Source organism: Diaphorina citri, unplaced genomic scaffold, assembly GCF_000475195.1.
Source record: "Diaphorina citri unplaced genomic scaffold, Diaci psyllid genome assembly version 1.1 scaffold155, whole genome shotgun sequence".
Classification (NCBI taxonomy): Eukaryota; Metazoa; Arthropoda; class Insecta; order Hemiptera; family Psyllidae; genus Diaphorina; species Diaphorina citri.
Window position 1 is genome coordinate 281,595 of NW_007377592.1, and position 24,457 is coordinate 306,051.

At 41.1% G+C, this 24,457-nt stretch overlaps 2 protein-coding genes, 1 long non-coding RNA gene and 2 pseudogenes across 7 annotated transcripts; 2 read left to right on the top strand and 3 right to left on the bottom strand.

The window, feature by feature from the left end:
* LOC103505189 overlaps positions 1–14,795 on the top strand; it is a 37,766-nt pseudogene extending 22,971 nt beyond the window's left edge.
* Positions 1,076–2,503, top strand: LOC113465758. Its single transcript, XR_003390370.1, has 2 exons — positions 1,076–1,180; positions 2,433–2,503. It is a non-coding gene; the product is annotated as an uncharacterized LOC113465758 (long non-coding RNA).
* Positions 14,796–15,725: 930 nt separating the features above from the next.
* Positions 15,726–18,613, bottom strand: LOC113465753 (serine/threonine-protein phosphatase CPPED1-like). Its single transcript, XM_026820529.1, has 4 exons — positions 18,609–18,613; positions 17,496–17,675; positions 16,866–17,056; positions 15,726–16,434 (listed from the first exon to the last, which is right to left on the bottom strand). The coding sequence occupies exons 1-4, from the start codon at positions 18,611–18,613 to the stop codon at positions 16,262–16,264; spliced, it is 549 nt and encodes a 182-aa protein (XP_026676330.1). The 3' UTR covers positions 15,726–16,261.
* A 570-nt stretch (positions 18,614–19,183) lies between these two features.
* On the bottom strand, positions 19,184–21,660 carry LOC113465757 (replication protein A 14 kDa subunit-like). 5 transcript variants are annotated; one of them, XR_003390367.1, is made up of 3 exons: positions 21,494–21,644; positions 19,851–19,944; positions 19,184–19,243 (listed from the first exon to the last, which is right to left on the bottom strand). XR_003390367.1 is itself a non-coding variant. In XM_026820542.1 (2 exons), exon 1 carries the CDS (start codon positions 20,867–20,869, stop codon positions 20,522–20,524), a length of 348 nt encoding a protein of 115 aa, XP_026676343.1. In that variant the 5' UTR covers positions 20,870–20,938; the 3' UTR covers positions 19,184–19,243; positions 19,851–20,521. The 5 variants fall into 5 exon arrangements, 1 of the variants encoding a protein (XP_026676343.1); XR_003390366.1 differs by having other exon boundaries at positions 21,379–21,616; XR_003390369.1 differs by lacking the exon at positions 19,184–19,243 and adding an exon at positions 20,995–21,162 and having other exon boundaries at positions 19,334–19,944; positions 21,379–21,660.
* Positions 21,661–21,693: 33 nt separating this feature from the next.
* Positions 21,694–23,129, bottom strand: LOC113465754 (annotated as a pseudogene).
* Between the last annotated feature and the right edge of the window lie 1,328 nt (positions 23,130–24,457).

The window sequence follows — 24,457 nt, forward strand, 5'->3', positions numbered from 1 at the left end:
CAAATGGTCGCCGATCTGAATACCACGTCTTGTGATTTAAACGTGACATCGCCACTGGCTAAAGCACTATTATTTAAAATACGATTCTCTCGTTGTGGAAGTCTGTGTTTTAACCATTTCTCTCCCTTCACCTGCCTCGGTGGCGTAGTGGTCAAGACGCTCGCCTGGTAATCAGGAGGGCGTGGGTTCGATCCCAGCCGAGGTATGGAATTTTATCCTCATTTATTTGAGAATTGGACCACATAACAATGGAGCTCTAAGGGTTAGGTGGTAGAGAACGCCTAAGGCGTGAACCTCGCCTAGTGGTTGCCTTCCACTCAAGAGTCTATTATTATTATTCACAGGAAATCGCTCTCACATCCACCACGCTGTCCGATTCACAGAAGTATAACCTACACGCCTTAGTGGCTGCTCTATTCACACTCGTACCTCTAGTATCTCCTATTACTAACATACGGGACTATGTGAATAAAACCATAGCCGCCCGCCAAGAGCATAAGACCTACCACTTGCTTCCTGAACTACGTATGCACTATGATGTTAAAAGCTCATTGGTAAGTTTACAAGTATTTTTCGTTAGCTCGAAAGGTAGCGTCTGCTTCGCGCTCCTGCCTTGTAAGCTCTAAATCGCGGGTTCGATTCCCGTCCGGGACGAACTTTATCGTAAACAGATAATGTTCTTTCCCGGAACGTCTGACTTTCCCCTATCCTTAAGGTCAAAGGAGCAAATAAGCCTAGCCAATCAACATGTGGATGACACACTCTGAATTTCTTTCAGCTTTTTTGATTGGTCCAAAATTTTAAGCAAATCAACAACCAACCTCCACTTCCGAGTATAACGCTAGCTTTGCCTAACGGAAATTTTGATTCTAGGTAGGATATATTTTATTTCCGTCTGTTTGGGATCGGAGGTGTTATCACTCTGTTTCGTTCATTACAGGTCCCTCTGAACGAGACAGACATCTACTTCAGCGAAACCGAGCTGGGAGAATATTTGAAGAATACGGAGCTGGAAGCTATGGCTAACAATGGACATAATAGTTTTCTCGAACCTTCCAACGCGGGAAATTTTAAAACGGAAGCAAAAAAATGGTCAAAATGGAAAGTAGAAAAAACTGATATTTACTGATAAGAGTTTTTCTCTTTTTATTTGAGTAATGTTACCACCCAAGTCTCTATGGTAAGTACAAGAAGTCCATCAGAACATTCCCTAAACACTAATGCAGAATAAAAGTGGTTTTTGATTTTGTCACACCTCTGAATACCTACTGCTTCGGAGGTCAACAAAATATTGACTTTGATGATTCACCTATTTCACTACCTGGCTTTAATAAGATAGTTCACCCTAAAGGATATACTCTCCGGTTTTACAACTGTAAATCCTTCTCAAGAGGGTAAAATCCTTTAGTTATCCACAGTTCACAATTTTCCCACTGTGAACAGCAAAGTCAGTCCTCAATATCTCAAAACCATTTGATGATGGTTGATATGGATGGATGGATGACAACCTATGATATTTGGAAAGCTGTACTGAATAGAAAAAAAACTGGCACTTGAAGGACCAATGTAGATCTGCAGAAGTGTGTGTGTGTGTGTGTGTGTGTGTGTGTGTGTGTGTGTGTGTGTGTGTGTGTGTGTGTGTGTGTGTGTGTGTGTGTGTGTGTGTGTGTGTGTGTGTGTGTGTGTGTGTGTGTGTGTGTGTGTGTGTGTGTGTGTGTGTGTGTGTGTGTGTGTGTGTGTGTGTGTGTGTGTGTGTGTGTGTGTGTGTGTGTGTGTGTGTGTGTGTGTGTGTGTGTGTGTGTGTGTGTGTGTGTGTGTGTGTGTGTGCAACACAACCATAATCCATGGACCCTAGTCTAGACCCTGGACCATCAACCTTCACTCCAGTGTGTCCACGATGGAACCCTCGCAGAAAAAATACTCGGCTCAATTTCTTTATTTTCTCCGAGGGTTAGTACTTTGGTTAGAGCTTTGGTCAAGGCCTCATTGAGGATGCTTCTATTCAGTAACAAGGTTTGTTTATTTTCTCGTGGGTTGCGACTAGGCTAGGGTTGATGTTTTGGTTCTGCATTGTGGATGCCTATTAACATCCAGGGTGTAGTGATCATTTCACTAACCATAGCCAAAAGAAACAATGGTCCACATGTATTAATGTCTCCTGTGCAGGTAAACCATAAAATAACAACATGACTGATTGACCAAAGGATGTTATCATGACCAAATACATTTCAGAGCATACTCAGGTTTGTGAGGAAAATCATTATTACTAGTATTTAGCTAAAAAGACCCCCCTGATTTATTGCTGTTCAGCACAGCTGACTTATCCCAGCCCCAATTAGGCTATGTGAGGTTAATGTGAGCTTGGCACCAAATGTCTGAAACAGCTGTGAAGGAGACAATATTTTTGACATGGGAATTTTTATTTGTTTCAGGTTCCCAGTCATGTTCCTCCATGTAACAATGTACCTGTCTAATAAAAAGGATACAATTTCCTGATGTAAAAGGATTTGAAGCAATTCAAGACCATTCTGTAAACTCCAATTTCATTGTGACTTCTTATAAGATGGACATTCATGACTTATCTTTACCTAAGCATAACCTGGTGGTAACGCGCTTGCTTGCCATGCAGAAGGTCAAGGGTTCGATGACCACCATGGACAAAAATTTTGTACTCATTTTTTGATTACAAATATTTCAACGGGTTTCTTTCTGGTGTTCTCGTATTAACCCAGCACATAAATGGGAAGTATTGTGTCTCTTATCGCCCATCTGATGAGAGGCATACTACGGGATGGGCATGCTACGATACAGACCACACGAGCACCTGTTTCAATCGTACAGAGTGGGCCTCTAAAAGTGTGGCGATTATTGGTACGATAACGATTATTGGGTGTTTTACCTCTAACACTCTAAATAGTATAAAATATAAACACCCTTTCCATTCCAGCCTCAGTGGTGTAGTGGTTAGCTTGGTGGACTTCGGATCTGGAGGTTGGTGGTTCGAGTCCAAGTCAAATAATAAAATTGAGCGTAGTGCATTAGCAGGGAACGACATTTGTGACAAGCATTTATGCTTAACACAATTAAAATTCCTTCTTTTTTTTCTTTTTTCTCCAAATTATAAACCCCCTTTTCCATTCCAGGTGATCCACACCCTACTAGACCGTCACGAGAACCTGTCCAAACTGCACAAGCCGACCATACACCCGGAGTCTCTGGAACTGATGATAGACAAGCCCTCTCATACCGACAGTGTCTTCATTAAGAAACATGGTGGCGAACTCTATCGGAGTATTTGTCAATCGTTGGAACTCGATAATAATTGTGTGGAGAACTACGAGGTAATGATAATAAAAATGGATTTTTTATTCAATTTTCCTTTACTAATCGTAGAAAGTTCGGGTTTTGGAGATTTCGCTTCTATTTTCACGTCCGACCAGGAATATCAAATAAAATTTGCTTAAAGTTGAAGGGAAGTGGGAGAAAAGTTGAGGTGAAAATGTCGAAAAACGCTGAAATTCTGTTTCGTGTTAATATAGGCCGGTTGACGCTTCGAATTCTTGATGTTCGCGCGCCTCCCGGCACGCTTGATCTTCTGTTATTCCACCAAGTAAGTACATGATGTACTGTTCTGGAACATTAAATTGTTATCCTATTTTTTCTTTTATTTATTTCTCCAGTCAGCTCCCATGGCGTAGTGGTCACTGCACTCGCCTTGCACGCGGGAGACCCGGGTTCGATTCCCGGCGGGGTCAAGAAATTTGTATCATGCAAATGATTGATTTCGTGACTGGATGTTGCGGGGCCCACTCAGCCTCGTGAGGAAAATGAGTAGCTATGACATATAAATACGCATAGCGACCGGTGCCAGCATGGTAGGTAAACATTGGATGTTAGGATTATTGAGATATTGGGAAAAATCCTACAATGCTGCAGTGGGCACCAAAGTTGTGATATAATAACACAAAGAAACTGCATTTACATTTACATTTTTATTTATTTCTTCTTCTATATCTTTTGCTTTAGGTGCTGTATACAACTCTGACACTGTTGTGTATTGAACTGATTAGTGATGATACTGTGGTGGATTTCATTCGAGTTATCATGAGAATACAGGTAAGGCCAGCCACTCAGTATGAGGTGTACCTGTCAGGTCTACCAGATAATGAGTGGCTAGGCTAAGAAATGATAGAGAATCCGTCCTTTGGTAACTTCTTCTCAATTTCCGAAATTAAAATACAACTTTGTTAGCCTTTTGCTAAATCCGTATAAATAAGCACTATTTTCCCACGGATTCAACGTCACTGTATAACTACTAAGATTTTCAGTGACGAGAGGTCTGTTTTTCATTCCGACGTGGGTGCGATGCGAACCCGACGCGTGTTTTTCATTCCACTTCCCCTACTTTAGCGTCAACGCTGTTACATATTTATTTATATTTAGAGGTAGGTACTCGATACCCATTATTTATTCAACGATTCCATCAAACTTAATTTACATAATTATTTATAGGTACATTTACATAATTATTTACTTATAGGTAAATAAATACAAATGAAGAAATGAAGCTTGATCAGTCAGCCTATGTAGTTTGATTGGAAAGTAGCGCGTCTGCCTTGTAAGCGCCAGGTACCGGAATCCATTTCCGCTCGAGGTGAACTTTATCCCGATAAGGTCCGTTCTCGGAACGGCTGGCTTTCTGTTATTCTGTCTTCCTCTCGATTTCGGGACGATAAGACCTCCATTTTTCCAGTCCATTGCTTTTTTATTTTTTAATCGTGAGAAAGATAAAAACCAGCACTAATTTTCCAGTTTTCGAGCGAGATGGCCGGCCTTGGATTTCATTTCAACGTACACCTATTTCTTCATATTGCGTTGATAACCCGCCTGAGATACGAGTATTATTTGAGAATGTTCTCTCATTCGTTCACGCTTTCCAGGAAGACCCTCCTGCCCTGGCGGAAACCTGTCTGCGTGAGCTCATGTCCCGAGCCTCGTTCAACCACGTGAAGAACGTTATCCAGCCCGTCCTTATCCACTTCGACCACCATGCCCTCTGGAACCCCAACATCTTCGCCACACATGTTCTGCGCATGCTCATGTACTCAGTACAGAGTCAGTACTCCCATCTGATAGTCAACTGTATACTGGCGTATCTGAACGACCATCACAGTAGTCCGTCGCTTATTAGAGCGAAAATCGATTCTTAAAAAAAAACTTCAATTTTTCCAAGAATCTTCCGAAACCTCCTGTTTAGAAAGCTAGTGTTATAAACACTCTTATGGCCATTAGACTTATCCAGCCTAGTTAACTTAGAAGGGAACGCGCCTTCCTTGTTAACGCTAGGTCGCGGATTTGATTACCGCTCGAGACAACTCCTCAACAGATAAGCTCTGTTCTCAGAACGGTTGGCGTCTTCCTACTTCGGGAAGTTAACAGCTTCACTGTTACAGAAAGAAAAGAAAACAAGTCTCTAGCTCTTACCGTTTTCAAGATAATTATTTTTTTTAAAGATAGGCAGACACACACACGAACCAATGGATTTAGGCCGTAAGGACCTCAAAACGTGTTTCGGCACTAAAAACAGAACATCAAAAATTTTGACCGAACACATTTATTTCCTTTCTATAGGATAAGGATAGTAAAAACTTACCAATGAGCTTTTGACATCATAGTGCATACGTAGTTCAGGAAGCAAGTGGTAGGTCTTATGCTCTTGGCGGGCGGCTATGGTTTTATTCACATAGTCCCGTATGTTAGTAATAGGAGATACTAGAGGTACGAGTGTGAATAGAGCAGCCACTAAGGCGTGTAGGTTATACTTCTGTGAATCGGACAGCGTGGTGGATGTGAGAGCGATTTCCTGTGAATAATAATAACAAATAATAATAATAGACTCTTGAGTGGAAGGCAACCACTAGGCGAGGTTAACGCCTTAGGCGTTCTCTACCACCTAACCCTTAGAGCTTAAGACCTTTAAAAACAAGGGAAATATGTAATAAAAGAACTATCGAAAACTATCGATAGTTATCGATAGTTTTTTTGAAAACTATCGATAACTATCGATGGCGCCGACTATCGATAGTTCTCCTCCTCTATTTGTCAGCAGCGCAGTCCAGCGTGTGACGTATGAGGCTGTGTTTATGAACAGGGCTGAGATGAGCTCGGACGACGTGAGATAGCTGTCCCGGCGGCAATTTTTAAAATTCATTTTATAACCACAAGTGAATGAATGAAACTAATCTGCCATGTGAAAGAGCGTATTTCATGAGGAACGAGTCATCTATAAAAAATACGCTTTGTCAGTAGAGGAGGAGAACTATCGATAGCACTATCGATAACTATCGATAGTTTTGACTATCGAACGCTATCGATAGTTGAGGCTTGACCATCTCGATTGCTGCTTCGGAAAGTATTGGACCTACCGTGCTGGAGGTAATATACTAAGATAGATCTATCTTTGTATTTGCACACAGCTTATGGCACCTGAGATCAATGTGATTTCTCAATTTCTTTAGTCTTATAAGATACCATTTAATTTCTTCAGCCTAAAATCCCAAATGGTATCAGGCTAAAGAAATTGAGAAATCACATTAACTTTTATCTTGTTGGAATTTAACTAGGTGAGAAGTCCCTTTAACACCTATCAGTCTTTGAAGAAGCTTTGGTGTGAAAAACTTCACTTTTCACATGCTGAATTTTTCAGACTTACTTGAAAGAAAGTCTGTGGCAGAGTTCTCCTGAAGGAGCTCTACCACCGAACCACTGATCTTATCTTTCACTGTGAGCCTTTTAAATATTTTACCAGGGAGGAAGGAATGTTCCTAGACTTTGTGAGTCCAATACTTCCCTATGAAGAGAATTCCATAGGCTTTTTCCCTCGATCCAACTTCAATGGTGTACCCCCAAAAACCTAACTAATAATCGCCATTCATTGGTGTTGTGATTAGCGCGGTGCCCTTTGGATGTGTGGGTTGGTGGTGCGAGTCCAAGTCGTGTATGAAAATTTAATCGGGGAACTGATTGATTTATTGTTTTCTACGTAGGTGGTGCACGCTATTCTGATGCAATTGAAGGAGAGTGTTGTGCGATTACCAGATGAGGACGAAGAAGAGAAGCTCTACCAGGAAGCCCTTATCTTTGCTCTGGGTAAGCACAACATACAGTCTGTACCTATATGTATTACGACCTGTAGATTAAGTTACAAGTGTTACAACCTGTAGATTAAGTTACAAGTGTTACGACCTGTAGATTAAGTTACAAGTGTTACAACCTGTAGATCAAGATTATTAAGAACCAACCACTGTCTTTCAAATACCGAATTTCCAGAAAATTCTGTGTTCGATTCTCACCGTTAACGAAAATTTGCACTCATACCCTATTTCATAATGTTTCATTGGGATACTTTTTGGTGGTCTCGTCTTGATCCAGTGCCTAAATGGGAAGACTTGTCTGTATTGTGTCCCTTCTTGCCCATCTAATGAGAGGCATATTACGACACAGACCACACGAGTCTAATGTAGCACTTGTTTCATTGCTACGAAGTAAAACGATAAAAAAGACGGTGAAACATTTTTCTTTACCTCATCTCTTCTAAAGATCGAGCTAAAGTGGAGTCCTTAAGGAACCTTTCTTAGTGAGCTAATCCGCTATGTATCTCGCTTATAAATTTCATTCCACTTCCATTAATTTCAGGTGAGTTTGCTGCCAACTTACCAGACTATCAGAAGACTGAGATTCTCGTGTTTATCATATCTAAGGTAAGTCAGAAAGTTTCCTATTAATGAATTTATTTAATTTTGACATCCTTTGTAAATACTATTTTAAAATACATAGCAAAAAGTTTCCGCCCCACCTGGATTCGAACCCAGCACCTCCGGGTTGAGAGTCAGTGCTCTTAACCACTCGGCCACAGAGGTGGGCAATATTGAGTATTGAAGTTGTGACGAAGATTATACTCGACCATTATTTATTGTTGCTGTTGTAGTGGTGTAGCTGCATCAAGGGGGTTTGATGGTCTCTGGCCAAGATTACTTGGCCCGTCCCGAACTACAGTCAACCATCATGAGGATCTGTGCTATTCCTTTGAAGCATGATGTAACATCCAGCTAGCCAGGCTGGTTAGGGTTTGGCTGCTCTGATCCCTATTTATAGTCCCACAGCAAGACACTGGTCTGCTCCCGGTGTAAGGTTCACTCTTGGAATTCCACAGGTGACGGAAATCCTCTCAATGCTCAGACTGTTAAAGTGTAAACGAACCCTGACCTCCCGACTGTCAGGCGGGGAGAAGAAGAGACTGTCAATAGCTCTGGAACTTGTGGACAACCCTCCTGTCATCTTCCTGGATGAACCAACCACGTGAGTTTGGTCCTTTCTTTTCTAGATAGTATAATAATAATAGTAATAATAGACTCTTGAGTGGAACGCAACCACTAGGCGAGGTTAACGCCTTAGGCGTTCTCTACCACCTAACCCTTAGAGCTCCATTATTATGTGGTCCAATTCTCAAATAAATGAGGATAAAATTCCATACCTCGGCTGGGATCGAACCCACGCCCTCCTGATTACCAGGCGAGCCTTATTTTCAGTTCCACAAGAGGTGAAGTTACTGAAGCGAGAATATTTCAACCGCTGGTATCGACTTCGTCCATATTACCTAGCCCTTACATTATCCAGGCTACCACAACAGGTAAGACACACACCACGGTACGCGTTACTTAACCTAGGTGTTTTATCGTACCAGCCTTACTTGGTTGGTAGCCTTGTAAGCGATAGGTCGTGGGTTCGCTTCCTGCCCAGGGCGGATTTTATCCTGAACGGATAATCTTCGTTCTCGGAACGACTAGCTTTCTCCTATCCTGTATTCCTTCTTTCTTCGCACACTATCTGATACAGTTGGCTACCGCGTGTATTTCTAGCGATATATCATGTTTTTGGAGTTGAGTGCCATGTGTATCTCTAGCGATAAACCACGATTTTACTGTTCTCTGCCTCGTGTATCTTTAGGGATACACCCAACATAATTTTTGTTTTATACTTTTTGAATTTCATACTTTGACTGAAATTGAACCCATGCTGTCCTGATTACTAATAAAGACCATTTGTATTGTTGTGTTTTCAGTTCGTGTTAGGGGTAATCTACGTCAGTATAGCGTACTACATCACTGACATGCCAATAGAGTGGATCAGGATAGGCAAGTTCTCAATCATTTGCTATCTGATAGGCCTGACCTCGGAGAGTCTAGGTCTTGCCATCTCCTCTCAACTCAACGTAGTGGTGAGTTATCCTTTTATTATTTCTAATGTATTGCTATTATTATTCTGGCTGGGGGACTTTAATCAGGGAGGATACCAATCTGAAACTTCCCTTGCTAAAGAAATAGCAAAGGTTGAGTGCAAAGGACATCCACTCGGAAAATTTAGTTTAGCCAAAAACAGTTGGCTCAAGGGGTTACTCTAAAGCTGATTGAGAGGCCGACGATAAACGCCGACCCCATCTGAACATGGGAAAAGGCGAAGAAAAGAAGAAGCTTAACATTTTGCGAATGACAAAATTACAACAGGGCGTGACTATTGCCTAAGGTAATTTCTGACATCAAAACCTATTCACGATTTTGGTATTTTTATATGGTGAAGTTGCAATCATTTCCTTCTATTCTGTGCGTTTCAGAACTCAGTATTCGTAGGTCCTGCTCTCTCAGTACCATTCATGTTGCTTGCTATCTACGGTCTTGGAACGGGATCCAGTCACATTCCTCCTCTCATCAGAATAGGAATGTATGGCTCTTATCTACGCTACGGGTTGGAAGGTAAGTTGAGTTGACCCTGAAAACACTTTTTTTAACACATTTATTTAGTTAATTCAAGGTGTTTTAACAATAAAGTCCTACCTCGCACTTTTTTACTGCTAAGGTTTCATCATCCCTAAATCGAAGAGAGAAGCGCAGGATAGGAGAAAGTCAGCCGTTCCTAGAACGAACATTATCCCTTCGGGATAAAATCCGCCCCGGGCGGCAATCGAACCCGCGGCCTAGCGCTTACAAGACAGACGCGCTACCAACCAAGCTAACTAGGCTGGCTGTTACACATTGAATTCTACCAGCCAGCCTAGTTAGCTTGGTCGATAGCGCGTCTGCCTTGTAAGCGCTAGGCCGCGGGTTCGATTCCCACCCGGGGCAGATTTTGTCCTGAAGGGATAAAATCCGCCTAAGGGATAAGGTTCGTTCTCGGAACGGCTGGCTTTCTCCTATCCTGTCTTCCTTCTCTCTTCGATTTCGGGACGATAAGACCTTAGCAGTTACAGTTTCTTCTATCAAACCTCTCAAAAAGTAATAATAATTCTAACCTCTCCTCTCCCTCCCAGGTATCGTTCTATCACTGTATGAAGATCGACCCAAGCTACGCTGTCCGGATTCCGAAGTATTCTGTGACCTACGCCACCCCAATCTGCTTCTAGTACGCGTTGGTATGGAGAATTGTAACTACTGGCTTGACGTGCTGATTTTGTTCGCGGAATTGGCGATTATGTTCGCGATTTTGTTCGCGGATTTCGCGATTATGTTCGCGGATATGGTGATTTTGTTCGCGGATTTCGCGATTATGTTCGCGGATTTGGCGATTATGTTCGCGGATTTGGCGATTCTGTTCGCGGGTTTCGCGATTATGTTCGCGGATTTCGCGATCATGTTTGCGGATTTCGCGATTATGTTCGCGGATTTCGCGATTATGGAATCGAGTCAAGTAGACTAGCGCACTCGCATTTTCTTCTTCTTTGAGTGCCTATCCGTTCCGAATGTTGGCAATCATCACATCATGACTACTCTTATCTTGTTGGTGGCAATATGGAAAGCACTCGCATTTGGATTGTAAACAATAATATAAATGTACCTAATTCTAACTGTACCTTCCCTTTCTCCATTGTTTCAGGATCAAAAATCATCTTGAGAAGTGTGAGCGGTTTGTTTAAATCAGGAGAACTGACCGCCATCCTAGGACCCTCCGGCGCCGGCAAAAGTACTCTACTCAATGTTCTTGCCGGATACAAGTAAGTGATGAGTCCAATGCCGGGTTCGATTCCAGCTCTAAAGGTGTGTTTACACATAGTCGACGGCCTCGATCGACTATCGATTAATCAAGCATCGATCGATGTGGATCGACTATGTTTGTGTGGACACACCTTGAGGACGGAAGAAATCAATTTCTCAGTTGAAAAAAAAAACAAGCTGGGTCCGTCCCTCCGGGAATTTTTTAGCCCGTAGTTTATTCGATCGTGATTAAAGAAAATCAGTACCTTCTCGCTTTGAGTTCATAGGTCGTCGCGACAAATTTCAAGATCTGAGCTCATTTGTGTGAGAAAATGTGAAAAAAATCCCCCAAGCAGGTATAAGCCTTTACGGGTTACTTTCTGGTGCTCTTGCGTTGACCCACCACCTAAATGTAAAGTATTCTGTCTCTTCTCGCCCATCTAATGAGAGACATACTACGGGATGGGCATGCTACGACACAGACCGCACTACTCTAATGTTACAGTTGTTTCATTGCTCTTTTTTCCTAGTTCACTTGGTAGCGCGCCTGCCTTGTAAGGTTTCATTCCCGCCCGGGGCGAAATTTGTCCTCAACAGATAAGGTTGGTTTTTGGAGCGGCTGGCTTTCTAATTACAGTGGGTCCATTGTATTACATAGGTATATATATTTATTCTATTATTATTAATCTATTCAATTCCACAATTTTATTCTATGCTATTACAGAGGTCTAGATGATCTGTCCAGCTCCCAATGTGTATCTCTGCTCAGTATGTTAGCCAGTGGGGGACGTACTGTTATTTGTTCCATTCATACCCCCAGTGCCCGGTTATTCGCTCAGTTTTCACACGTCTATCTAGTGGCGGAGGGTCAGTGTATGTTCGCGGGCCTTGGACAAGATGTAGTGCCGTATCTTGCGTCGCTCAACATTCACTGTCCGCGACATTACAACCCCGCCGATTTCAGTAAGTTTATGTTTTTCGTTTATTCTAATAAGACAATAGTAATAATTGTGCTTTAAATGTTCAACATAACTTGTAATAACATAAGTGCAGTTAAAACTGACCAAAAGGGGGCCCAAAGAAGACTACATACCAAAATGCCCAAAGAACCCTACAACATTGTCAGTCATTAACCTCTGAATAAAACCCAAGCTTGCAATTTCCTTGAATTGACAAACGATTGATTGGATTTTGCCTGTCGCTACAACAACAAAAGGGGGTTAATAACAGAAACAGATATAGTGCAGGTAAAACTTGCGTTTGCTGTCGAATTTAATGGCATTACCTAAGCGGCTAAGCAGTTCATAGCCGATTTGTTTGAGAAAAACTCATCTCCTACAAACACCCTAACACTATATTCCGTGTACTGTTTCAGTGATAGAAGTGTCGAGTGGAGAGTACGGGAATTTCAACGAGAAAATGATGCTCAGTATAGACAACGGTAGAATATACAGGTGGAACAAGCAACTACCTCTCGCCCAACAACATTCAGGTAACAACTACCAGCCTCCTCACATTAATCTGAGAAAGGCCGGGAAAAGCCAGCAGCCCAGATGGTCACCCTTCTAAATACCAGCAACCACGTGCAACGTTGCTTAACTTCAGTGATCCGCCATTAACTGGTTCTTTAGGCTGTGTCCACAACTCCACACATGATCGACGGCGTCTATTATGACTATTATGCCATTATATGTGTGGATACTGGATTATTCTCTTACTTTACCACACTTTTAATAGGTACCTATTTTATTTATTTTTTTGCCACATTGAAAAAACGATGATTTTCTAATTTGAATTCCGTGTTTTGTTTCAGATAAAGAACACCTTATCAAGAGACCATCTCAATACGATGCAGTAGGCAAGAATGTGTATGAGTTTGACAGTTCAGCCTGGACACAATTCTATGTACTGTTCCTCAGAATGATGCTACAGAACTATAGGGAAATCGTAAGTGAAATCTATTCTGAGATTAATTTTTTGACTCTTGATTCTGTTTTGTTCACTCATATTATCTCGGAAAAAAGGATTTTATCCTAAACAGATAATAATCGTTCTCGGAACGGCTGAGCACAATAACTTTAACCCAGCCAGCCTAGTTATAAGCTTGGTAGGTAGCGCGTCTGCCTTGTAAACGCTCGGTTGCAGGTTCGATTCCCGCCCGAGGCAGATTTTATCCTGAAGAGATAAGGTTCTCGGAAAGGCTGGCTTTCTCCTATCCTGTCTTCTTTCTCTCTTTGTTTTCGAGACGATGAGACCTTAGCAGTTAGAGAGTTTCCTCTTTAAAACCATTCTATCTTCTATCTTATTGGTAGAAAAATAATAATAACATTTAATTTTATCTATTTTAACCCACTTTATCTTTTATCTGGTGGTTGATTGATTCATTGATTGGTTGATGTTTCAGAAAGTGGTCATCTTGAAGTGTGTACTGATTCTGTTCATGTCGATAGTAACAGGGGGGATGTTCCTAAACATGGCCCAGGATGGATCGAAGACTCTGTTCATGTTCGGGTTCTGTTTCATATGTACCATCGTTTTCATGTACATCCCCATGTTACCAGCTCTCCTCTATTGTAAGTTGAGACTGAAATAGAACAGTTGCGCTTACTTGGGTGAGGTTTCTAAGTCAGCTAAAAAATGAGGATCTAGGGATATTTTTTTATTTTTCTTCTACGACTTCTAGATCCCGAGATAGATCGATTTAAAAAATACCGGTAAATCTTGAACTCTGACATCTCCCGTACGGGATGAGATGACGCCACATTAACTGTAGGAGTTTTGACCTCAGATTTGGATTTTTCAAAACTTTTTTTTTACTTAAAAATCGATCTTTTGTCTATAAAGTTTTACCCAATTGCAAAAGTTTTATTTAACTAAGAGCTTTTTACTTTCTATTACTACAGTATAGCGGAGCTATACTAGTAATGAAAGTATTGCAATCGGTCCAAATTTTCAAAATCGGGTGCTCTTGACCACTCGGCCACAGAAGTGTGCTTTTCAGTACTTACCCGCAGCATACAATTTCTCCAGCATCTTCACCCTCTCCCCCTCCCCCACATTCCCATACACCTCCTCCTCATGCAGACTCTGCACAAACCAAGGTATATGCTGAAACACAATGGTCCTATCCCCTGGTCTTCTCTCAGCTAGGAGTTCATCTAGCCATTGGTTCTGAGCCGCGTACAGGTCGAGTATACGACTGTGGAAAATACACAATAATGGATTGATTGATTGAAATAGTTTTTTTTTTTCTAAGAGGTTTGACAGAGGGAACTGTAACTGCTATGGTCTTATCGTCCCGAAATCGAAGAGAGAAGGAAGACAGGACAAAAAGTAATAATAATTCTAACCTTTCCTCTCCCTCTCATTCCCCCAGGTATTGTTCTATCACTGTATGAAGATCGACCCAAGCTACGCTGTCCCGATTCCGAAGTATTCTGTGACCTACGCCACCCCAATCTGCTTCTAGTACGCGTTGGTATGGAGAATTGTAACTACTGGCTTGATGTGCTAGCACTACTAGTCATTCTGACCTTGTTGAAGTTAGCCACCTTCCTTATCCTCAAGAGGAGGCTGAGCCCGAGAACCTCGTGTGGCGCCCTGGGCTATGTAGGGCGCTTTGTTAAGGCCCATTTCAGTCTGACTAAGGGCTACTAACCTTCTGAGATTTTTTAGATAGACAGGTCCGCCTGTTAGGTCTACCTGATGAACACAAGATCTGATCAGGTCCGCCTGTCAGGTCTACCTGCTACCTGATGAGCACACACACACACACACTATCAGGTAGAACTGACAGGTGCGGCTGGAAAGGTTGTTAAGGCTCACTTTAGTCTGACTAAGGGCTACTAACCTTCTGACTGAGATTTTTTAGATAGACAGGTCCGCCTGTTAGGTCTACCTGCTACCTGATGAGCACACACACTATCAGGTAGAACTGACAGATACGGATGAAAAGGCCCGCCAGTCAGGTCTACCTGATACCTGATGAGCACACACACTATCCGGTAGACCTGACAGGCGGACCTGATCAGTTGTACCTTTCAGGTCTACCTGATGGTGAGTGGCTGGCCTTAGTTATTTCCAATGGTCAGCTTTCATAGTTTGCTTTCGATCTCTTGTGGAAAAAAACGCTATTCGTGACCTGACAGGTGTGGCTGAAAAGGTCCGTCGGTCAGGTCCACCTGATGAGCACGCATTCTATCCGGTAGACCTGATCAGTTGTACCTTTCAGGTCTATCTGATGGTGAGTGGCTGGCCTTAGTTATTTCCAATGGTCAGCTTTCATAGTTTGCTTTCGATCTCTTGTGGAAAAAAACGCTATTCGTAGCCTGGTGGGTATTACACTGGTTCGACATACAAGAGGTCCGAGATCGAATCCGGACCTTTAAATTTTATTTGAATTTATTGCATTTTTAGACGCATTGCAGCAGTATTGTGATTTATGTAAACTTAGATTAATTATACCTTATTCTACTGTCGGCTTAGAGTAAAAAGTCCTCTGCCAACAGTTAAATACGAAATTTAGATTAAGAGGAAATAGGTGTATCTCTAAAGATAAATAATCTTTTAGACGCATTGCAGCAGTATTGTGATTTATGTAAACTTAGATTAATTATACCTTATTCTACGGTCGGCTTAGAGTAAAAAGTCCTCTGCCAACAGTTAAATACGAAATTTAGATTAAGAGGAAATAGGTGTATCTCTAAAGATAAATAATTGCACATAGAATAAATATTACTATATTTTGTACAGATGCATTTGTAAATAAATTGTTATTCAATATTTAAAATTGGATAAAATATAACTTGCTCATCTCTGAGTTTCATAGGGCCTTTAGCAGTGACTTCCAAGCTGGGTGCCGCAAGATCTTGTTCAAAGTGCGGTGACCTCAAGATAGATTCGACCACTGGAATACAATTTCAAAGTTTTTTTTTTTTAAGAGGTTTGATAGAGGGAACTATAATTGCTAAGGTCTTATCGTCCCGAAATCCCGAAATCGAAGAGAAGAAAGACAGGATAGGAGAAAGACAGCCATTCCGAGAACGAACATTATCCGTTCAGGATAAAATCCGCCCCGGACGGGAATTGAACCCGGGACCTAGCGCTTACAAGGCAGACGCGCTACCCTCCAAGCTAACTAGGCTGGCTTGTCGTGAACCGCAGTCAATCATAATATATTCGTCTTCGTTTGTTTTATCACGAAATGCAAAATGGGTTTCTATCTCTATTGATCGATATCAAATCTTATGGTACTCATCCGTGACAGAATCCGGAGTCACCTGGACTATTCTGTACCCTGACTTGTCCTGTCCCAGTTGCTTTCCTATAGCCGTTGTGACTATCAGTCTCATATCCTTATACAGGACCTCGTTGTTATGATGAAGATGACCGCAGTAAATATGACGCACGCCTGGGAAAAGGGCAAACATACTTACTATTTAAACCAAAAAGAATGAGTAGCAGAACGCCTGAAAACAACAATCTGAAAAGTCTGGTTGATTTTTGGACCATCCGGGACGAATAGATGGGTGAACATTTGGGATTCTGGGCAATCGGGTGATGCTGGCTTTTCCCTGTCCCATTCAGGCTACACAACAAGGCGTGTAGCTGTAGCTTGTCGCCCAATGGAGGGTAAAACCTCTTTACTAAAGACCTTAGCAGTTATACAATGACGTCAAACCCATATCAAAGAAAGATACTACACCTCGGTACCGCTTTTCCAAGAACGGAAAATCCGGTCAGAAAATTTCCGCCCTGGCCGGGATTTGAACCCAGCACCTCCAGGTTGAGAGTCAGTGCTCTTGACCACTCGGCCACAGAAGTGTGCTTTTCAGTACTTACCCGCAGCATACAATTTCTCCAGCATCTTCACCCTCTCCCCCTCCCCCACATTCCCATACACCTCCTCCTCATGCAGACTCTGCACAAACCAAGGTATATGCTGAAACACAATGGTCCTATCCCCTGGTCTTCTCTCAGCTAGGAGTTCATCTAGCCATTGGTTCTGAGCCGCGTACAGGTCGAGTATACGACTGTGGAAAATACACAATAATGGATTGATTGATTGATTGAAATAGTTTTTTTTCTAAGAGGTTTGACAGAGGGAACTGTAACTGCTATGGTCTTATCGTCCCGAAATCGAAGAGAGAAGGAATTTGGGATTCTGGGCAATCGGGTGATGCTGGCTTTTCCCTGTCCCATTCAGGCTACACAACAAGGCGTGTAGCTGTAGCTTGTCGCCCAATGGAGGGTAAAACCTCTTTACTAAAGACCTTAGCAGTTATACAATGACGTCAAACCCATATCAAAGAAAGATACTACACCTCGGTACCGCTTTTCCAAGAACGGAAAATCCGGTCAGAAAATTTCCGCCCTGGCCGGGATTTGAACCCAGCACCTCCAGGTTGAGAGTCAGTGCTCTTGACCACTCGGCCACAGAAGTGTGCTTTTCAGTACTTACCCGCAGCATACAATTTCTCCAGCATCTTCACCCTCTCCCCCTCCCCCACATTCCCATACACCTCCTCCTCATGCAGACTCTGCACAAACCAAGGTATATGCTGAAACACAATGGTCCTATCCCCTGGTCTTCTCTCAGCTAGGAGTTCATCTAGCCATTGGTTCTGAGCCGCGTACAGGTCGAGTATACGACTGTGGAAAATACACAATAATGGATTGATTGATTGAAATAGTTTTTTTTTTTCTAAGAGGTTTGACAGAGGGAACTGTAACTGCTATGGTCTTATCGTCCCGAAATCGAAGAGAGAAGGAAGACAGGATAGGAAAAAGCCAGCCGTTCCGAGAACGAACATTATCCCATCAGCTTAGTTGGTAGGATAAAATCCGCCCGGGCGGATTTTATCCTACCAACTAAGCTAACTAGGCTGGCAAAAAAGATCTTTTATTTTCACTGCCCTGACGCAAAGACCAGTCCCTATAATATTTGGTTCATCTACTACACCTCAAAGTTTCCATGATAGTCAATTCCCAGCATTTGATACCAACCAACTTTTAGGGTGGATGGTATAGGTAATCCATTTCCTATTTTCGTTACTACAGGTACCGCCAAGACTTCGGTTCGGACCATTTTTCCTTCTACTGCGGTGGAGTGCTCTTCATTGTTCTCAACTCCCAATACTACAAAGATCACAGGTATGTGCCCATAACATGTACCTACAGTGCTCTTGTTATTTGAACAAAGTTTTTCTTTTTTTAGAGGTTTGATAGAGGGAACTGTAACTGCCAAGGTCTGAAGAGAGAAGGAAGACAGGATAGAAGAAAGCCTGCAGCCATTTCGAGAACGAACCTTATCCGTTCAGGATAAAATCCGCCCCAGGCGGGAATCGAACCCGCGGCCTAGCGCTTACAAGGCATACCCGCTACCACTTGAGCTAACTAGGCTGACTACCGCCGCATTACTTCAAGGTACTTTCCTTTACATCCATACCTATCTAAGATCGGAAAGTTTTTTCCCGCCCTGGTCGGGATTCGAACCCAGGATCTTCTGGTTGAGAGGCAGTGCTCTTGAATACTTGGCCGCAGAGGGGGGCTACACAATTAGTATCTACTTGTGTCCATTTTTACGTCATCTCTTAAGAAGTTCAAAAATAAAGTAAACTATTTCAGCCAGCCTAGTTAGCTTAGTTGGTAGTGCGTCTGCCTTGTAAGCGCTAGGCCGCGGGTTCGATTCCTGCCCGGGGCGGATTCTCTTTCTCTGTGAGGGGAAAAGAGAATAAAGAGATAGGTTGGTTCGTTTAACCAAGTAGGTACATACCTTGAAATAAATATTGGATGCGCCCACCTAGTTAGCTTGGAGGGTAGCGCGTCTGCCTTGTAAGCGTTAGGTCGCGGGTTCGATTCCCGCCAGGGGCCGGGGCGGATTTTATCCTGAACGGATGTTCGTTCTCGGAACGGCTGGCTTTTTCCTATCCTGTCTTCCTTCTCTTTGATTTCGGGACAATAAGACCTTAACAGTTACAGTTCCCTCTATCAAATCTCTTTAAAAAAAAAGAGGAAGAAGAGTGATGAGTTCCTTTAACTTGGGCTGGAGGGTAGTAAACTGACGGCCCTGTCAAAACATGGACTTTGTGTACAGCAGCTTAGGATTTGGTCTGTTTGACCATGACCATGTCAGTCATCTACTAAAGCTAAAAACTAACCTGGATCAAAACCCAAATGTTCTGTGTCTTTGGTATTGATCTTCCAGTCAACATAATTTTCTGAAAGAAAACAAATTCAACATTTGTTTTAGACCAAAAATTGCCATTTTGCTGTGACTTGAGAATGAGGTAAATAAATAAAAAGTGTAGTTAGGTATGTACAAATTGATTTTATTTTCATGTAAAAAATAAAGCAACAAGATTGGATTTGGAACAGAATATTTACAATAATGTATGAAAAAAATGCCAGAGCTTAAAACCTTTTTGTTCAAATTTTATTTTTTAATAGTGATATGTATTTCATCTAGGCTAAAAACAGAGTGGAATGGATAGCATGGAGCTTTTTAATCTCAGCTCTATGCAGTTTGAATTTGCTGCTAATTCTATTATTGCTTCACTCTACAAGCTCTGTGCTCTCTCCTCCACTTTATTTATAGCCTCCAGAGCTTTTTGCTTTCAGTATTCAGTACTATGTGGTTTGGAGTTGTTGCTTAAATCCATCATCAATCATCACTTCTCTCTGCCTGTTTTATACTCTATGTTATGTGCACTCTGTTTTTAGCCTTAGACTGCTTCAGGGTTGATCTTGAAAATATTTTAAAATATTCTCAATCTGTTGATAATTAGATGTAACCCATTTTATATTTCACACTTCAAAATTAATTACCTTTCTTAGGCCCTGATTGATTCCCTTGATGACCCTCCATTTCAGATCAGATTTTACAGAGCTGATATTTTGTTGGAAAGTTAAGTCTCTTTGCCTAAAATGAAAGGAAAACAAAATGAGTTTTCATAGCAAATAGCTTCCTAGTGACCCAAAAAACAACCCTAACCCAAAGCTATGTTTTTTGTTAGAAATGAATAGCTCACCTCTAAAGCGGATCTAGCTAAAAATATGTAAGGTTTGAGGAAGATATGCTACACATACTATAGCACAAACAGTAATAGGATATGAAACAATGGGATTTCTTTTCCATGGATACATCTTCAAAATAGAAGGTAATTGTGCAGAAGTCATGTCCGTGGAAAAGAAAAGCTCCTTTTTGTATAACCTAACCCTATAATAACACTAATCACTGCTCCATTTGTGAAAACTCCTTCTTGCGTTTAACCTAACCCTATAATAACACTGGTCACTGCTCGTTTGTGCCAGTTCCTTTGGTAGCAATATTCCATGGATGTGACTTCTGCACAAGTACCAAATAGAAAGATAATTTCATTTAAACCTGTTGAATTTGTTCAACATGCAGGTAAAGTTTAGGATTCAACAACACATTCCCTGGGAATTCAAACCTTTCAATGCATAAGCACAATTTATACAATTTCAAATGGACAACATTATCTCCACGGATTTGGAATGGAGTCTATGATAGTCACGGCTTGATTGTAAGTGCCCAGATCAAACTTATCAGATGGGAGCTGGATATAATCATCACATTCTATTCCATGTTTGCCTCGGCTCTTGCCCACGACCATGATGTATCCGCTGAGTGGCTCAGTTAATACATCGGCCAGTGTACAATTCACCACTTGGTCATCGGGAGCCTGGATACTGAATGATCTGCCATCGGGAGATGCCCGGATAAACATGCCTATCATGGTGATTGGCTGATCCATGTATTTGATCAGCATAGAACCATTCACTGAATATCTCATGGAGATACCTTCCTTGATTTCAGCGGGCATTATAGAGGCGGTGGATTTACACGAAGAATTTGTGCACAGATTAGAGAAACTGACCTCTCCTGGGTACAAAAGTTCACTATGGTGGGTTTACACAAAGAATTTGTGCACAGATTAGAGAAACTGACCTCTCCTGGGTACAAAAGTTCACTAAAAGGATTTCACTGTTTATTTGACTTTATTGGACAGATTTTGTGTGGGAAATTTAAGGAAAATTACGTTTTTACAGGCACCGAAAAAAACTCCAATTTTTTTCTTCTGTTTTCCGTTTTGTTCTCAAAATTTCCCGCGTCCGGCTAAAATCAAAAGTAAACAAAAAAGTTCCTGTTAAAAAAGGACCATTCACACGAAGCGCGACAAATTTTCGGCTATTTTTATAAAGTGGGATGACGACTACGAAATAGGGATGAGCTATATAAGGTACATGAATAGGTATTGGGTATTAACTATTACTATGACTCATTCTTATTAACTATTATTTTATTTAATTTATTATTACTGATATTACTCACTTTACGAAAATAGAGGGTGTTTCCTCCTTCAGGTTCTATTTTCTAAGAATTTTATTAAAAAAAAAAGGCTCCACACAACAGGCAACAAAACTGCTGGAACTAAATAGGAACCTACCAAAGAATGGTGTAACTATGAACGGAGATAAGAGAAAACAATTCATTCCTTTGATAAGAGACACAGATCACACACGCTACCGTTTCAAAGAATGATACAGCACTGAGTCGTCTGAGTCTACTGAGATATCAAGACAACCAAGATCTGTGATACATAAGTCTACATAATATTTAGAAGTTCTTACACTAAAATAATACCTACTAGCTACCTTTATTACTGTTGAGTCATGAAAAGATGAAAAATAATCTCCAGCCTGGTACACAAGCTATACGATTTGCTCAAAAAAAAAAAAAAAAAAAAAAAAAAAAAAAAAAAAAAAGACCGTGAAAAAAAAAAGAAACATCCGATCTGAAACACACAATAAAATTCTTACTTAAATTTGTTTTCTAGCAGAATAGGTATGTATGTTATTAGGTACTGACCTAGAAACTAAATGCAAAGTATTTGCTCATTTGAAAAAAAGATCATAATCTGGCATGATCATCCCATGAAGTGTGCGTAGGTTTGATGGAGGGAACTGTACAAAGGCCTTAACGTCTCGAAATTGAAGGGAGGACAGGCTAGGAAGCCAGCTGTTCTTAGAAGGACCCTAATCTAATAAGGACAGAGTACGCCTTGGGCGAGAATCCAACCCGCGACCAATTAGGGCTGGGAAAACCCAGCAATACGTAAGTACTTAAATACTCCTATCATTTTTTTCAATACATCCAATATGGGTTTTATGGGTAATATTGTAATTACCAGAGTATAAAATGAATAAAATGAAATAATGTTGGTTTCGCTAATGTTGGTTACCAAATTTAATACAGGAAGTAAGTGATATGTAATGCCAAGTGCTTTGTTCTTCTCAAATCAAATTTACGTATCATTAAATTTAAAATTGACAATCACTACAATCAGCCAATGATTCATCACCATACTTTCTCGTCTCCAAGATCTGTGTAAGTCCCACATCAAAATTCTTTCACAATCTATTTCTTGGTCAAATTGAGCCTCAGAATAAGGTAAATCCTATGGGACTATAAAATATTTCAGGAATTTCGTTATGTAACAGGGATTAAAGATGAACTTACCCAGGTTTGATAGGGGGAACTGTACAAAGGTCTTAACGTCTCGAAATTGAAGGGAGGACAGGCTAGGAAGCCAGCTGTTCTTAGAAGGACCCTTATCTAATAAGGACAGAGTACGCCTTGGGCGAGAATCCAACGGGCGACCAAGCGTTTACAAGGCAGGCATGTTACTTTCCAAGACAACCAGGCTGGCCTAACTCTTACCTTGCCTAATAGAAACAGGATGGAGATTGCCCTAGCCAGGAATCGAACCGGCGACAAAGCGCTTGCAAGGCAGACATGTTAGTTTCCAAGCTAATTGGCCAAACTCTTACCTTTCCTAATAGAAATAGCTTCTCATTGAGGAATTTGGATGCGAGTACTGCTGTAATGAGAACACTGAGAGCTCCTAGAGGTGTGACCAGAGATGCTGGCGCAAACAGATAAGCGGAGAAGTTGGCCAATTCCCCTATGCCCACTGAAAAACAGACGGACAGGTGGGTGTTGAATATAAGGTGGTTAATGTGTTGGACTTCGGATCTAGAGGTTAGTGGTCCAAGTCCAAGTTGAGTCACAAAATTTAGCATATTGTATTGAATTAAGGAGCGCGGTAGCGCTCCGCCCCGCCAAGTCAAGAAAGTTTGACCGCGCTACTAGAGATATTATACGCGACAGGGAATTTACAAAAACAAAAATCTATACATGCTCGAGAACTAACAACTCTACTCATTTTACATTGGAATAAATAAACAAAGGTTCTAGCACCTCATTGGCCAAATTCCGACTGTTTACAGCAATTACAGCCAATCAGGGACAAGATCCTCTGTAGAAAATTTCATATACATAAATTTATCTATACATGGTACAATATAATTAAAATTAATGCTAAAAGTGACAAGTTTGACCACCGAGAAGAGACTTTTGAGTGTTTCATGACCTTGGAGTTTGAAATCAACCAATCGGATTGCCTATAAAAAGGTTGAAGTTTAACATTGGTTTAACCGTTAAACAATTAAACTAGGTTTTGACTGAAATTGGAGTTCTGGCCATAAGAAAATCGACTTGATTTGTAAAGGACGATTTGCAAAACGGCCCTGGCTCTTACAGAAATATGCAAATATACCTAGATACCTACATATCAAAGAGAACATGTCATAAATTATTATCTTACACTAGTCTCACTGTTCAAGATAAGAACAGCTGTGTGGTCTAAACGAGTCAATGGCTACCAGAAACTTAAACTAGAACATATTGAGCAATCTTGAAAAATAATTAGAAAAGCTTAAAATTGCACAGATAAATAATATCAAAGTGGTGCTTACTTAAATTTTACGTAAATGACGAAAAACCAAGAGAAAATGGTAAAGTCACGCCATCACGAGGCAATGTTAAGCACATACCTATTCTTGAACTTTTGCTTACTTTCCTTTATTTTCAATGTTTAAACTAGTTTAAAGAGATTTTAAGGTTTGTAAGTTTAGTATGAGAAGCCTACTGCTGGAGTAAAGGGACTTTTCAGTCCTATGCGAGCAGTATAAATAAGCACTATTATTATTATTTTCTTTTCTTATTTTCAGTTCCACAAGAGGTTAAGTTACTGAAGCGAGAATATTTCAACCGCTGGTATCGACTTCGTCCATATTACCTAGCCCTTACATTATCCAGGCTACCACAACAGGTAAGACACACACCACGGTCCGCGTTGCTTAACCTAGGGTGTTTTATCGTACCAGCCTATTTAACTTGGTTGGTAACCTTGTAAGCGATAGGTCGTGGGGGATAAAATCCGCCCTGTGCCCTAAATCACCAAAGTATGGAAAAGTATCTTACAAGTGTAAATAGCCAATGGAAAAGCAGAATTTTGAATTTGGACGAATCATATCAAAATATGGAATTGTAAATACTTTTCCATACT

Coding starts and splice junctions, on each gene's coding strand:
- LOC113465753 (XM_026820529.1), bottom strand. Junction 17,057..17,495: donor GTGAAGATGCTGGAGAAATT/GTATGCTGCGGG, acceptor TATTTTCCACAG/TCGTATACTCGACCTGTACG. Junction 16,435..16,865: donor GGAGAAATTGTATGCTGCGG/GTAAGTACTGAA, acceptor CCCTTTTCCCAG/GCGTGCGTCATATTTACTGC.
- LOC113465757 (XM_026820542.1), bottom strand. CDS start 20,869: ATGCCCGCTGAAATCAAGGAAGGTATCTCCATGAGATATTCAGTGAAT.